This window comes from Bubalus bubalis, chromosome 16, assembly GCF_019923935.1.
Source record: "Bubalus bubalis isolate 160015118507 breed Murrah chromosome 16, NDDB_SH_1, whole genome shotgun sequence".
Taxonomy (NCBI): Eukaryota; Metazoa; Chordata; class Mammalia; order Artiodactyla; family Bovidae; genus Bubalus; species Bubalus bubalis.
This window is the reverse complement of record NC_059172.1, coordinates 44,999,203-45,015,873: the sequence shown is the minus strand read 5'-3', so window position 1 is coordinate 45,015,873 and position 16,671 is coordinate 44,999,203. Positions and strand designations below refer to the sequence as shown.

Genomic DNA, 16,671 nt, shown 5'->3' with positions numbered 1-16,671 from the left:
CAGGTTACTCCTTCGAGGCCAGCAGGACCATGTCTTTCTCATGCTTCGAATTTCTGACTTCAGAAGGGCCCAGCCCCTTGTTAAGTTCTCATCCGACTGATGAGTGAGTGAAGTGAGTCAAAGTCGCTCAGTCGTGTCTGACTCCTTGCAACCGCATGGACTTTACAGTCCATGGAATTCTCCAGGCCAGAATACTGGAGTGGGTAGCCTTTCCCTTCTCCAGGGGATCTTCCCAACCCAGAGATCAAACCCAGGTCTCCCACATTGCAGGCAGATTCCTTACCAGCTGAGCCAAAAGGGAAGCCCAAGAATACTGGAGTGGGTAGCCTATCCCTTCTCCAGCGGATCTTCCCAGCCCAGGAATCAACCTGGGGGTTCTTTACCAACTGAGCCATGAGGGAAGCCTCAATTAAGTTAGGCCTACTCATCTCCCTTTTGATGAACTCAAACTCAATTGGTCTGAAATGTAATCACATTTGCAAAATCCCATAAGTTAAGCCACAGAATGAGATTCATCATATCCACATCTCACCAAACTCAAGAGGATGAGATTATACAGGGCAAGTATATGGGAGGCAGGCAGCATGGGGCCCTCTCAGAATTTTGTCTACCACAAGACTGAACAATGCAACTTTTATCAAGTCAAAAAACTGCAAAAGTAACCTAAGATGACAGAAGTCAGATGGTATTTTTGTTGGGTGGCACGTGTATTTGGGGAGACACCTGACGAAGGCTTCTGAATGTTGGTAGTCTTCTACATCTTGATCTCCAAGGTGACTACACAAATGTGCACTTTGCAAAAATTCATCAGTTCTGCACTTAATATTTGTGTATGCATTTTATACTGCAATAAATATTTTACACAAAAATTTTAAAATAGGTTCTCAGGGTGCTTTGTTCAATTACGTATAGGAACAATAATTAGTATTAAAATTGTTGGTATAAAACTGGCACTGGCAGAAAGTGCTTGAAATTAGTCTATGCCCCAAAGTAACTTAAAGACTGAGAGGTTTATGTCTACATTAGTTTACTTGGCAAAATATGTTGTAAAAATAAGAAAAATTAAATTTCATTTGGCTTTTATTCAAGTGATCATAAATTTGAGGTTTTGAAAGTTTCTCACTTTCCATTTGAATACTGGTTCTCTCTACACTTTATGGAAGTGTGCAGTAGCAAGTTAAATGTAAACTGAGCTTTGAGTGTGAGTCTGTGTGTGTGTGTGTGTGTGTGTGTGTGTGTGTTTGGTGGGCTGGGCAAGGGCAAGGAAATACAAGGAAACTAAATGGACCTAATTTGATAGAGTAGGTAAAATCTTTACATTCTTAGGATACTGACTTAAGAAGACCTCAGAAACACAAAGCTCTTTTTTTAAAAAAAATTTATTGGAGTATAGTTGCTTTACACTGTTGTATTAGTTTCTACTGTACAGCAACATGAATCAACTATGCATACGCATATATCACCTCTTGTTTGTATTTCCTTCCCATTTAGGTCACCATAGAGCACTGAGTAGCGTTTCCTGTGCTATACAGTAAGCTCTCATTAGCCGTTCATTTTATGCATTGTGCATGCATACTCAGTTGTAACTGACTCTTTGCCATCCCATCGACTGTAGCCCACTAGGCTCCTCAGTCTGTGGGATTTTCCAGGCAAGAATATTGGAGTGGGTCGTCATTTCTTCCTCCAGGGCATCTTTCCAAATGAGGGATAGAATCCGTGTCTTCTTGGATCTCTTGCATTGCAGACAGATTCCTTACTGCTTGAACCATCAGGGAAGCCCCTCTTTATATATTGGGTGTATACACAGTGTGTGTAGGTCAATCCCAATCTCCCAGTTCATCCCAGTACCCCATTCCCTCCTTGTTGTCTATATGTTTGTTCTCTATGTCTGTGTCTCTATTTCTGCTTTGCAAATAAGTTTATTTGTACCATTTTTCTAGATTCCACATATATATGTTAATATATGATATCTATTTTTCTCTTTCTGACTTACTTCACTCTTTATGACAGCTTCTAGGTAAATAAAGACTGTTTTCATGACCACATCTCTGCAAATGGCTCAATTTCATTTCTTTTTTATGACTGAATAATATTCCATTAAGTATGTGCCACATCTTCTTTATCCATTGATCTGTTGATGGACATATAGGTTACTTCCATGTCCTGGCTATTGAAATAACAATGGGTACAGGTATTATTTTCAGAGCTGGTAGGCCTTAACCTAATTCTGTTCTTTGCATTTCCATTCTGTTCTAAGGTAAGGAATTCACATTATTTCTTTAAGGAATATAAATTAATGAAGGTCTCCATGATAAATAAATCAGGAAAACACATTTATCCCAAATTCAAAAAAATATTTATTTATTATCTATTTTTTACTTCATCGGGTCTTAATTGTGGCTCAGGAGCTCAGTAGTTGTGACTTAATTGTCCTCCAGCATGTGGGATCTTAGTTTCCTGCTATGTACCCTGCATTAGAAGGTGGATTCCTAACCACTGCACCACCAGGGAATTCCCTACTCCACCTTATTCTAAACAGCACAAAAAGAAGTCACATAAATGTGATATAAGTAAAGTAAAGGCTATTCTTACTATGAATATGATGTAAACCTTAAATAAAATATTAGCAAACAGAATAGAAAAATACATTAAATAATAAGATATCATGACCAAATGGTCATATTTCAGCAATGCAAAGATGGCTCAATATCAGTGAATCTATTACATAACTCATAATATTAATTAAACTATGGAGAAAAAAAGTATGCAATCATCTCAAAATGTGCTGACATTTAATAAAGTTCAACTGTATTATCACCCTGCTTATTTAACTTATATGCAGAGTACATCATGAGAAACGCTGGGCTGGAAGAAGCACAAGCTGGAATCAAGATTGCTGGGAGAAATAGCAATAACCTCAGATATGCAGATGACACCACACTTATGGCAGAAAGTGAAGAGGAACTAAAAAGCCTCTTGATGAAAGTGAAAGAGGAGAGTGAAAAAGTTGGCTTAAAGCTCAATATTCAGAAAACGAAGATCATGGCATCTGGTCCCATCACTTCATGAGAAATAGATGGGGAAACAGTGGAAACAGTGTCAGACTTTATTTTTCTGGGCTCCAACATCACTGCAGATGGTGACTGCAGCCATGAAATTAAAAGATGCTTACTCCTTGGAAGGAAAGTTATGACCAACCTAGATAGCATATTCAAAAGCAGAGAGATTACTTTGCCAACAAAGGTCCGTCTAGTCAAGGCTATGGGTTTTCCTGTGGTCATGTATGGATGTGAGAGTTGGACTGTGAAGAAAGCTGAGCACTGAAGAATTGATGCTTTTGAACTGTGGTGTTGGAGAAGACTCTTGAGAGTCCCTTTCACTGCAAGGAGATCCAACCAGTCCTTTCTGAAGGAGATCAGTCCTAGGTGTCTGGAAGGACTGATGCTAAAGCTGAAACTCCAATACCTTGCCCACCTCATGTGAAGAGTTGACTCATTGGAAAAGCCCCTGATGCTGGGAGGGATTGGGGGCAGGAGGAGAAGGGGACGACAGAGGATGAGATGGCTGGATGGCATCACCGAATCGATGGACATGAGTTTGGGTGAACTCCGGGAGCTGGTAATGGACAGGGAGGCCTGGCGTCTTGCAATTCATGGGGTCGCAAAGAGTCGGACACGACTGAGTGACTGAACTGAACTGAACATCCATTCATGATTTAAGATACTTTAAAAAATAGGACTAGATGGCTATTTTCTCAATATGAATAAATATATTTGTGTCAACACAGAAGCCAGCACTATGCTTAAATGGGAAAACATTTAATGAGATGAATTCTCATTAAAGTTAAGAATATGGGAACCATATCACTACCTTAATACTGTTCTGGAGATTGTGGAAACCAAAGAAACAAGGAAACAACATATGTTAGTGGTACATAATATAAAAGAGGCAAAATTATCATCTGTAGAGTTATAATTGTATATTTGGGTAGGACCCAGAAGAAGTCATTAAAAAGCATTTTTAAGCAAAGAGAATTCAGTAAAAATGGATGGGTGGAAAATTACTATATAGAAATCAATAACTTTCATATTCACTAGTAGGAAGATAAAATAGGAACTATCTTATTTATAATAGCAACAAAAATGAACATATCTAGTAATAAACAACAATAAATATGTAAGATCTATATAATGTAAAGTTTAGAATATTCCAGAGGGTCATAAAAAAAGATATGAGCAAATGGAAAGATAATTCATATCATAAGATTGTAACTAGATTCCAAGTTAGTTTGTAAAGTTAATTCCATAAAAATACTCTTTAGGATTTTTTAGGGACATAGACAAGCTAACGCTAAGTCCATATAGAATATCAAACAAACAAGGAGAGCCAGGAAAGTTTTGAATGAGAAGATCAGTAACAGAATTCTCTTCCTACCAGATGGTAAAATATAGAAAATTTTAAATGTATAAATATATAAAGGAAAATAATTAAAACAGTGTGGTACTGATATATAACAGACAACTCAAGAGAAGGTAATAGATGGTGTGGAAATCAGTCCAAGTACAGGAATCAGATATATGATAAAGATGTTATCTCACATAAGAGAGGAAAAGACGAGTTATTTGCTAAACTATGTTAGGGTAACCAAAGAGACATAATAAAAAAAGAAGGTTGGATTCATAGCTCACATTTATACTAGGGTAATTTCTTCATGTGAACATATGAATGTAAAAAATTTAAAACAAACAAGACTAAAAGAAACTGTAAGATTCTTCTATAAACTTAGAAAAAAATTCTTTCTGAATCAGTATAAACCTAAAGTTCAAAAGTGATAAAATGGAAAATTGCTACAACTACTATATAAAATTAAAACTTCATGTGACAAAAATCACCATAAACAAAGTTAAACACAAACAAGAAGCTGGATAAAGCATTTGTAATTTATATCACAAGAAAAAAGCTAAATATCCCTTTTCATAAAACCCCTACATAATATCAAGAAAAATACCAACAACCCAACAGAAAAAAAGATAAAGAAACAACAATTCACAGAAAAGGAAATACAAATGATTCTTTATTATATGAAAAGACATTCTATCTATTGCCAGTCAGGTTAGTAAAGATTTTTTTGAAGTTGGGTAACACACTGGTTAGCGCAAGTGTAGAAAGAGTACTCTCATTCTCTGCTGCTGGAAGGGTGAACCAGCCCAATTTTGATGGAGGACAATTTGTCAGTATCTATCAAAATTCTCAATTCATACGTGCTTTGTTCTAGCATTTCCGTTCCTAGAAATTTGTCCAAACTTACACATATGTCAAATGGCCCAAGTTCTTCATTATCGTAGCACTGTTTGCAATAGCAAAAGATTTGAAATGCTTAAACTTTCCACCATAGGGGACAGGCTACATCAATTATGATATTGAACACATCAACACAATGGAATACCACGCAACCATAAAATGAAGGAGAAAGTTCTTTATGTACCAGTACAGACTGACCTCCAAAATAAAATTACAAGTTCAAAAACAGTGTGTACAATACAATAGCATGCTATTAATTCTGGAAAAAGAAAGAATATGATATGTAAATTTGCTCATTTATTCATAAATTCTGTCTGGAAGAATGCCTAAGAACCTGATAACAGTGTCTGTCATCAGGGATAGGACCTGGATGACTTAGGGACAGAGACAGAAGACAGGACTATTCATTTTATGCCTTTTGTACCCTTTTATTTTGAGCCATGTGAATGTATTATCAAAAAATGCACAACGCATTGAAGTTTACGATGTAATAAAAAGGGCATAGTTACATTCTGGTCTGTCCATATTTATCCTGAATTTGCTGAAAATAAAGTCTATTGTTAATCAATACAGCTTTTTTTTTTTTTTTTAAGGCAACAGACTCTCTACTTAATCTGGTTTTAGAATAGACCAAAATCAAGTCCCTGACTTACACAGCTTTTTGATTAAAGTGCCAGAAGAGAAATAATTTTTGCTTGAAAACTGAAGTTCCAAGATAAAAGTTAAATTTTTTAAAAGTTAAATAAAGTTCTCAACAATAGGGACGGTAGAATCAGTTTGTTTAAAGCAATCAAACAAATATCAATAACAAAAAAGAAATCATGTTGTTTACACTATTTAAGGGTAAGTACCCCCACTGCAAGGAGGAGAGCAGGGTGAGAGATTACACGTTATATTCTAAAAATATTTCTTTATTGTTAAATTATTCTGATCTATTGATATATTAATTAATTTTATAATTTTAAAAATTATACAAAGATTTAAATATTTAAAAAACCCAAGGTTCCACTGGTAGCCAAATATACATAAATGTGTTTAAGCTAGTAATTAAAAAAACACAAGTTTAAAAGAGACACCAATTTTTTTTGACTAGTAAAATAGTAACATAGAAAAAATATGATACTTAATGCAGGTGATGGTGTTGTGAAAAAGGTACTCCCATCATTAATGGTGAAATATAAACTGGTCCCTTTCCCTTGTTTTAACTAAAATTTACAACGTATAGTTGTAAGAAATAACACAGAGAGAACCTATGAAGTCTTTACCCATGTAATTCTGTTTTAAAAAATAATTTGTTGGTGTCAGTTAAGAATCTTTAAAAATTCACACTTTCAACTAGCAATCCCATTTCTTGGAAACTATCCTAAAAATATCATTAAAAGGAAAGAAAAAGCTATGTGCAGAAAATGTTCATTCAATACCATATATAAAATAAAAATATATTCATATAAAATATATAAGTTAATAAGAAAATAGTTCATTAAATAACATATACACTATAGAATATTCTACAGCCATTAAACCACATTTGTGTAGAATATAAGGTAATTGACTTAATATCTATGTTGAATGTTGATTTAAAAGATATAAAATTTTACGTACAAAATATGTGAAAAATATTCATATGGTCAATGAGTGAGAAAGAGGAGGAATTATGGTTGATACTTTGTCTCTTTCAAAACTTTATACAACATAATTTCAAATTTAATTTTTTTCAGATTTTTTTCCAAATTTTCCAAACTCAAGTTTTCCTACTTTTGTCAGAATTTGAGAAGCAAAATGAGGTGAAAGACGGCTACTTATTAACCCAATAAGGATAACTAACTGCCCCGCAAGAATGGGAGACTTTTGCTAGGAAAGAAGCACTTACTTGCATCTTTCTCTGGAGAAAGAGGACGGACCCTCTGCCCCAGGCAGGTGCTACTGACTGGCTGCCCCTGCTTCTCTGGGGGCTGGGCATTGCCCATGGGCTGCACCTTCCCCTTGGGGCTGCTGAAGAGGTCTTGGGAGTCCTTTCTTGGTCCAGATTCTTGGAGGGAACTCTCGAAAGATTTGTCTTTGAGTCTGAAGGAGGAGAAGAGTGAGGTCCTTTTTTTGGGAACCCTGGAAGCATCTGGGACTGTCTCCTGCAAACTCACTTTCTCCAGGAGTGTGGGGACATCTTCCATCTTGCCACAGAGTGGGGGCACAAGTGCAGGAAACACCTTGGATGACCGGCTGGGCAAACTGTGGGTGCAAAGGGCGGGGGCAGGAGGGCTCGGGGCTGAGGGCTGGGCAGTCCTTGCAGTCGGGGAGCCCAGGGAGAAGAAGGCTGAGGCCTTGCTTGCCACGTCTCTCTTGGGGGATGGCTGATCGCTGTCTTTACTGGAGCTGCTTTTCCGAAAGCTGAATGAGCGAGTGTAAGCATGAGGTGGGCTGGTGGGCAAAGTCTTTGACTCTGGCTTGGCCCAGGCCTTCCTCCCACTGTCAGAGTTGGGGAGGAGCGGCTCCAGGGACCTCCGGATGGCGTTGGCTATGAGCCGCAGTGGAGACTTGGGTGGGGCCACGCTTCGCTCCCCAGGAGCCCGTTCAGCTGGGGCCCCCATCTTCTCCTGAGACTGTATCTGGGCTGGCAAGGTGTCTTTCTCTGCCAGAGGAAGCAGCAAGGGGCAGACTGGTTTCAGCACATGGCCTCCTGTACCATTTCTAGTGCTCTTTTGGGAAAGTCGTGCTCCGGTTTCCAGGTGCAAGTTCTCAAGGTTGGAGTCATTCCAATCCAACAACCAAGTCTTCTGCTCCGGAGTGAGAACCAACTTCTTTAGGCCTGACTTCTCCTCTGCCAGCTCTAACCCACCATCCTCTACCCTCCTGGGTCTGGTACTCCCTTCTCCAGGCTCCTCTCCAGCCCAGGGAGACAGTGGGTGGTCTGGCAAGCACCTGTCCTTCCCTTCAACGGGGTGTGGGCCTCTGTGGATGCTTCTGATGTCCCTAGGAGGGGCCACTGCCTCCTGACACCCATCAGAAGCCATCTCTGCAGGGCTGGGTGGCCTGGAGCTCTGGAGGCTGTTTCCACCAGGCCTCAACAGGCAGTATTCTGTCCGCTCCAGTACATGCCCAAGAGGCAGACACAGGGGGAGATCCTTGGGTGGTCCATGGGCTTTGGCACGCCTCAGAAAGATGGGGGTGGATGGACTGAAGTGACCTCTGGAGATTTGTGAGGCGGTGTTGGAAACTGTCACCTGGAAGGGACAGGCAAAAACCAGCAGTGATTTAGAAGCTCCCAACATTTACTTACAGGAGGAAGGTGCATCGCATCCCACAGCCCCCTCCCTTCCTCTCTTCAGATCTCAGACACCCAAAGTCAAAAAGAATTCTGTCTAGGGTGATTTCAGAGGGCCACTCTTCCTTCTAAGTGGCTACCTTGGAATGGGCTAGAATTGGCCCAGAGCCTCCATATCACTGATCAAAGGCTTACCTGAGTCTTAGATTAGGTGGGTAGAAAGCCAGAGGGAAGGCAAAGTCTTTGACAAGCTCCCGGGCCAGTGAGGGCAGGGCTAGCCTGGCCCATTTGGGTGAGGCCAGGCACATACGGAGGCTCAGCTATGGTCCCTACCAACAGGCATATTCTATCCATAGGTATGGTCCTCCAACAACCAAGAAACCAAGACTTTTTTCATTGGAGACCATTAAAGAGAGACAACTACCCTCTGCCTTGGAACTGTGGTGGCAGGAAAGACTTTGGGATCTTTCAGTAACCCTTTCAGCTATGGTTTTTCATGTATGGATGTGAGAATTGGATCATAAAGAAAGCTGAGCACCAGAGAATTGATGCCTTTGAATTGTGGTGCTGGAGAAGACTCCTGAGAGTCCCTTGGACATCAAGGAGATCAAATGAGTCAATCCTAAAGGAAATCAATACTGAATATTTATTGGAAGGACTGAAGCTGAAGCGCCAATAATTTGGCCACCTGATGCAAAGAGCCGACTCTTAGGAAGAGACCCTGATGCTGGGAAAGATTGAGGGCAGGAGAAGTAGGGGGCAACAGAGGATGAGATGGTTGGATGGCATCACTGAATGGACATGAGTCTGAGCAAACTCCAGGAGACACTGAAGGACAGGGAAGCTTGGCATGCTGCAGTCCATGGGGTCAAAGAGTCAAACATGACTTAGCGACTGCATGAGGACCCTTTAAAACCTGATTCATGCCTCACCATTGAGAAGGCAATCAATCATTGCCAGCATTCAGGAGCTTGGCCCTTGGCAGAGGGAGAACATAACAGACTTTAGAAAGAATGGTTGTATCCTGCCCAGAGCTCTGGTCATGGGACAGGAGCTCCTCAGGAAAATGAAATATTCTGTCTTGGATGTTCTACTTCCCAGAGTCTAGAACAGGCTCTGGCAGGTAACAGAGACTTGATAGATTCATACTGAAGGAAAGAGTCCAATCCTGTCTATATCAGTGATGCCATTTTCTATTCAAGCGGGATGTTGCTTCCAAGGTTCTCAGTTCAGTTCAGTCTCTCAGTTGTGTCCAATTCTTTGCGACCCCATGAACCGCAGCATGCCAGGCCTCCCTGTCCATCACCAACTCCTGGAGTTCACCCAAACTCACGTCCATCAAGTCGGTGATGCCATCCAGCCATCTCATCCTCTGTCGTCCCCTTCTCCTCCTGCCCCCAACCCCTCCCAGCATCAGTCTTTTCCAATGAGTTAACTCTTCGCGTGAGGTGGCCAAAATATTGGAGTTTCAGCTTTAGCATCAGTCCTTCCAAAGAACACCCAGGACTGATCTCCTTTAGAATGGACTGGTTGGATCTCCTTGCAGTCCAAGGGACTCTCAAGAGTCTTCTCCAACACCACAGTTCAAAAGCATCAATTCTTCGACCCCTCGTTCAAGGTTCTCAGCTGCGACCAAAGGCCTTCTCCATTCTGTACCTGCCACCCTATAGCTGCCAGCTCCTCAACACCCTCTGTGAGGTCATCAAGGGCAGAGCATAAGCCCAAGCATCTCTGCACCCCACAGTCCAGCCCAGATTCCAGGCCTCATAAAGTCTGCCGAGTGAGTGAGTGGCTGGCTATGCCCTTGGTGACTGAGAAGGAGCAGAGTGCACTTTTGTGAAAGGTACAAATGAAGAAGCCTGGGGTGGGCTCTTGACAGAGCATCTCTCTGGCCCTGGCTTTGCAACTGGGGTGACCTAAGGATGCTAGGAATCCAGAGCTCAGCGTGGAAGTAGGGGGAGTACAGGCATCATCCTCACGCCTGTGCAGGGCCCTGAGGGCACTTACCTGAGACAGGGAGGGACTGTCCAAGGCATTCAGGTCACCAATTGAGGAAGAAGAGGGTGGAGAAGGAGAAGGCGGGGGAGGACAAGCTTGCTTTGGAGGCGACACGGTCATTTTGCTGTTCACTGGTATGAAATCTACCAAGGAAAGAATATGCTCTCAATTACGGAGTTGTGGCTTTTCCTTATTTTATCAAGAAAAGGGGAGGTTTATCAGTGAAGCTCCACTCTATAAATTGAGTCAGGAGAGGAAGATGCTGGAGACCAGTTCAGAGGCCCTGGAGCCCAGAGCCTGGGACTTGGAAGAACAGGCGCAGGAGTGTCAGATTCCTTAGGGGAAGAAGGTTCCAGGATGCAAAGTCCAAGAACCACTATGTCTCACATGCACAAGAGAATGCTCCCGAGAGAGGGAAGAGGGGTCTCCAGGGTTTTTCTGGGAAACGGACATCTACCTCTAATGTCTGCCCTAAAGCCATCGTGGTGGGGGGCTGGGGCTGCATTAAATTTCTTAGTCAATATAGAGGCCACCTGAGGCATCTTCCCGCAAGAGGCTGGACCATTCGCCATGGGCATGGATGGGATAACACAGGAGAGGCAGTCACAGCTGAGGAAAAGGGCTCCTCCTCTCACGGGTGCACAAAGCGGCTCTCGGATGAGATAGCCAGCCTGACATTTTAAGAGAACTCGAGGGAGGGAGGTCGTAATGAGCATCAAAGCATCTGAAGCATATGGAGTGGGGTTCATGCCAAGCTCCTGTTGGTCAGGGAACAAGCAAGAGAGAGTGCATGTGCTCAGATGGACAGGAGAAAGGAGCGTGCCTGGGACTGAGGATGGGCCTCATTCTGAACTCTGGGAGCTGAAATCAATTAGTCTAGTTAGAACCAAGTTCTAACAGATGTCGCCTACAAGATCAATCTCATTTCCTCTCTCTCCTGAGTGCATGCACCACGTGTGCACACGTACCCTCTAGGAACCTTAAATCGGGGCCTCCCTGCTGGCTCAGTGGTAAAGAATCCGCCTGCCAATGTAGGAGTCATGGGTTCAATCCTTGAGTCAGGAAGATCCCCTGAAGAAGGAGATGGTAACTCCAGTATTCTTGCCTGGGAAACCCCATGGACAGAGTAGCCTGGTGGGCTACAGTCCGTGGGGTTACAAAAGAGTCGGACAAGACTTAGCGACTCAACAGCAACAAACCTAAACTCTCAAGAGTTTTCTTTCCCTATCACACCATTTCAGTAACCAGTCCTCAAAGGGATTCAGAAGATGCCATGCTCCCTTGCAGATTTACCCATCAAGTGTCTGACCCACCAGCCCAGCCAGCTCTCCTATAAGCCCTCCAGGCACATAAAGGCTGTTCTCCAGGGAACCTCGCAGGAACACCTGTCTGTCTATCCATTCTTGTCAGAATCCTTACTTCTGGCTGCTCGGCTGACCCATTTCCATTTCCCTCCAAGGCGTGAGATTTCAGCTTGCTTCTTAACATGATCCCCTGGCCTCAGTTTCCCCAGAGCTTTGGCTGAGAGGTCCCTCCTCTGGGACCCATCCAGGCCAAGCCAAACCCAAGCTCACCACAAGAGGAGTTCCTTCCAGACCACCAGGGAGCCACACAGGGGGTTTGTCAGCGCTCTGACCTGCTTTCCTCTCTCAAATGCAAGCATGTTGGAGCATGCATCCCAGGCCTGGGCTATGAAAAGCCGGCCACGCCGACGGCCAGCAAGCTTCCCAACGGAAGAGCTCCAGGGGGAAACGGTAACTCAGGGAAACAGGTCTGAGAGTGGCAGGAAGGAGCTGCTCGGCACAAAGGCCACACTGGCTGCCAGGAGCTGACACGGGTGGGGGTGGGCAGCTGGCCGGCCTGCCTGTCACCCCAACGAACCCCCATCTCAGTCCACAATTAGATGGTTCGAGCCTAAAAAGGCAAAAGCTGTGAGTCAGTTGTTGCTGTGCTTCCTGTCCTGGGCTTGCCAAATTCCTTCTAAATTCCTTCTCCTCCTCTTCCTCGCCCCCTCATTCTCCTCTTTCTGCCATCTCCTGAATCAAACTCCTGAACTTGTCCCAAAGTCCCCTCAGCTCCACAGACTGCCTCTTTGTTCCCCTGAGGAGCAATCTGGGAACCTTCTGATACAGAATCAGGACACCTTGGGAACCAAGCTGACAGGAGAGCCTTGGGGTTCTCAAGGTCATGACCTGGGAGCTCCCCCCTCTCTTCATCTAATTCCCACCCCCACCCAGTGAGTGGGGTCTCTCTCCACACATGGCCTCAAGAGTGAGGCCTCAGAACTGGGAGGCGGCCCTGAGGAGATGGGGGAAGCAACGCACCTGCCATTCCAGTCACAGCCTGGGGGAGGAAGGGGGCGCCAGAGCACAGCTGAGAGGCGACCGGAAATCTCACCCACCGAGGCCTTTGGGTTCCCTCAGAGGATGGTACCGGGAGCCTGGAACACCACCCCCTTCACACCCACGCCAGCCGGCTGGTACTGAGCGAGTCACGTAACCCTCAGGTTTCTCATCTGAAAATTGGGAAGCCTAGCGCTTCATGGGGAAGCTGAAGAAATAAAATGGGATTAAAAAGAGGTGCTCAGTGCAGAGCACAAGGTAAATGCCACAGTGAACAGTGAAAGTCACTCAATCGTGTCCGACTCTTGGCAACCCCATGGACTATACAGTCCATGGAATTCTCCAGGCCAGAATACTGGAGTGGGTAGCCTTTCCCTACTCCAGGGGATCTTCCCAACCCAGGGATCGAACCCAGGTCTCCTGCATTGCAGGCGGATTCTATACCAGCTGAGCCACAGAGAAGTCCAAGAATACTGGAATGGGTAGCCTAAACCTTCTCCAGCAGATCTTCCTGACCCAGGAATTTAACTGAGGTCTTCTGCATTGCAGGCAGGTTCTTTACCAACTGAGTTATCAGGGAAGCCCTAAATGCCACATGGTAGCTAAATATGAATTCCATTCCCTTCTTCCCATGCACACAGGTGGTGTCCAATAAAGGCATTGCTGAACCGCTGACGTGTTTCAGGGGAGACTGCACATACCCACCCTGGCCAGGACTTCTGGAACTCAGGGCCCAGAGGCTTCATTTTCACTTACAACTCACATCCTTCTTTGCTGGCCCTTTCTTGTTTTGCTTGAAACCTTGGCATGGTCCAGCCAGGGCTGCCCTGACCTCTGCAGGAGCCTCAATCCTGGGTGCCACTGGCCCTTTCAGTCCCATCGTGCAAAGGGGGTTGATGAACAGACCAGAATCCAGATTGCAGCTCCCCCCATATCCTCCCTGGGTCAGCTGCCTCTTCTTTGGGCCCTCTGGCAATAGAGGCATTTCCCTCTGATCCTAGAAATCATTCTGGTGAGTGTGGTCAGCTGAGGGAGAGTAATAAGGGCAGGCACACAGCCCACTCCATCCACCTGTCTGGGGCTGGAGCCCGAGCCAGCCTTAACAGGCCAGTGAAGGGATAGATGAGACAGTACTCCAAGCTTTGCTCCCTTCTTCAGGACCAGCCTTGCCTACTGGGTTTCCTTTTGGGCACAATGAAGATGACTGGAAAGATGGCTCTGGAGATTTTCACAAAGACTGGGATCCCAGGGTGCAGCTTCTCCAAATTTGGAGCGTAGGCAATTCTTAAATCCTCCCAAAGTCTTGGAGTGCCCTCTAGGGGTGGAGCCTGCTCAGGCTGAAGTCATGTTCTCTGCTCCTACACTCAGTTCAACCAGCTTGGTCCCGGATTCTTTAGCTAGTTCCTCCGTTAATTCATTTATTCATTCTGTAAGCAAGGACTGGGTGCCTCCTCTGCGCCAGGCCCATACTAAGCACTTAGCCCCTAGAAATGATTCAAACTGGAGGCTGGCTCTCAAACCAGCTTTTATATACATTTGAGAAGCAACAGCTGATACTCCTGGGTTAACTAAAGACATAGCTGAGAAACCACGCCACTGCTTAGCAGTCTCCTCTCCCCTGTGCCTCCTCCAGGATCCCCCACCCTGCTGGGAGGGTCACCTACCAGACTCCCAGCTCCCACCGCCCCCCACCCCTCACCGCCCGACCAGGACTCTTTGAGGGCGAGGCCAGACCCCTCAAACCAGTGGCACTCAGTAAAGAAAGCTGGAAGCGCTGGACAGAATCTGCGCCCAAATCGACCCACCCGTAGAATTCCCGTGGCTGGGGAGAGGTTGAGGTGGGGGAGTAAATGAGATAACATGTGAAAAAGGCCTGACCTGGGCCTTCACTGAAGGTTAATTCCCTCCTCCCCCTTACCTCCCCTGCCTGGAACTACAGAATGGCTCAAGAGTCATTTTAGGTTGTTCTCTGGTCTCAGAATACTGGAGTGGGTAACGTTTCCCTTCTCAGGCCTGCCCAAGTATGGGGCCCTGGTCCAGAAGTGCCCATTGTCCCAGCCTGGCCCAAGGGAAAGGGGCTGCAGGTCTTGGGGTTTCGGGGAGAATGACTCACTGGCCAGGAGTCAGTGATGACTCAGAAGGAAGACGTTAACTAAACTAGCACGCTATTTATTCCAACTTCATATATATATATTTTTTTTTTTGGTCTAACCCAAGGCTTTCCTGGGCCCATCTCTCTTAGAGCAAAGTCTGGAGAGGGAGTGTGAGGGCAGCGATGGGCTTGGAATCAGATGAAGAGTCCGTGCCCGCTCTCAAGATTGAAGAGGGAAATCTCTGCTTGGTAACTAGGGTGGCGCCAGGCGCGGGCTGGCCCTGGGACGTCGCCAACCGTGCGCGCAGTCATTGCGCCCCCTAGTGGGAGCCTGCTGCCTTGGCACCTGCTGCAGGTCCTGGTCCTGGTAGCCTGCTCAGAGGAAGAAGAAGGGGGTGGGTGGGTGGATGGGTGTGTGTGGGTGCGTGTTCTTTCATTGCTTTACCCACTACTGCTCAAGGTTAAGCTGACAGCCCCAGCCCAGTTCCAGTGAACTGAACCAAAATGTATAGAGCCCCTGGGCCACAGCTTCATCTTTGTTTCAAGAAGCTTGGGGCTCGGGTCCCTTTCAAGTACAGTTGTAACGTTCTAAGGCTCGCTGAAGGTAGAAAATCCATTGGAAAGTGCTTTGTCTAGTGAGCAGTGGAAATAGAGTCAAACATACATTTCTTTCCTTTCCCCTCACATCCAGGAGGCCAGTTCAGAGAGGACATGTGAGGAGTGAGAACAGCTGCCCCTGAGAATTAATCAGACAGCTCCTGCCCGCCCCCACCTTCCCCAGGGAGCTCATGACTCACTGGACTGGAATCTTCTCCCACTCTGGTATTCGCTGGGAGCTGGACACTGGAAGCTATTGGCCCGCTGCAGAGCTGTGGTGGGAAAAAGAAAAAGGCAGGGGAGATGAGGAGGGAGGAAGAGTCTGTTAAATGGATAGGACAAATAGGGAGTTGTCTCCTATGGCCCATTTACCAAGAGCTAATAGACTCATGGTCATAATTGACTGAGCCCCTTCCTTTACTCCGGCTGTCCCTGTCTCTATAACACACACCTCCAAGTTTTCATTCATTCAGTCATCAGTTATTGAGACACTGCTGGGGGCCAGGTAATGCCCTCTTTCAGAAAAGATCTCAAATTAAGTGCCATCATTCTAACTCACCCATTGGTAATAAGCATGTGTACTTACATGTTTATGTGCATACATGTATACATATATGCCTATATGTACACAGGCATATATAACACATCTGTTTTTAGCAGAGCAGCTCTTTGAAGCTGAAGTCTAACATCAATGCCACAACTATGTCATAGAGGAACCAGAGCTGCTCTCACTGAAGCCTGGAAGCTGCAGAAAACAGCAACCTCTTTCCGTGTTACCCCCAGAGTCCCCAGCCCTTTCAATTTTAACTGAACCCCTGTACAATCCATGGCCATGACCCCTCCTCTTGTCCTGGTTCCAATGGAAACACACTTGCAGGATGCTGTGGGCTGGGCCTTGAGAATCAGCTGAGCAAAATGAACATCACAGGCAGAAAAAATGGGTCTTGGCCATTTGGGGCCTGAGAGTGGGCAGCGGGATATAAATGTATCCCATTCCCACACTGGGCCCTCAAATTTGGCCTCTGTGGTGGCCCTCTTTCCTGGCAGCATCTGGGGCACTTATGCAAATGCAGATATTGGGC

The 16,671-nt window shown here is 45.0% G+C and overlaps 1 protein-coding gene across 11 annotated transcripts in view; it reads right to left on the bottom strand.

Annotated features, from left to right (window-relative positions):
- MICAL2 (microtubule associated monooxygenase, calponin and LIM domain containing 2) overlaps positions 1 to 16,671 on the bottom strand; it is a 242,704-nt gene that overhangs the window by 54,756 nt on the left and 171,277 nt on the right. For all 11 annotated transcript variants that reach the window (XM_025266658.3, XM_044929529.2, XM_044929531.2 and 8 more), the window contains 3 exons: positions 15,790 to 15,861; positions 10,568 to 10,701; positions 7,172 to 8,519 (listed from right to left, as the gene is read on the bottom strand). In XM_025266658.3, coding sequence (XP_025122443.3) covers positions 7,172 to 8,519; positions 10,568 to 10,701; positions 15,790 to 15,861 — 1,554 coding nt within the window. The remainder of the gene's footprint in view (positions 1 to 7,171; positions 8,520 to 10,567; positions 10,702 to 15,789; positions 15,862 to 16,671) is intronic.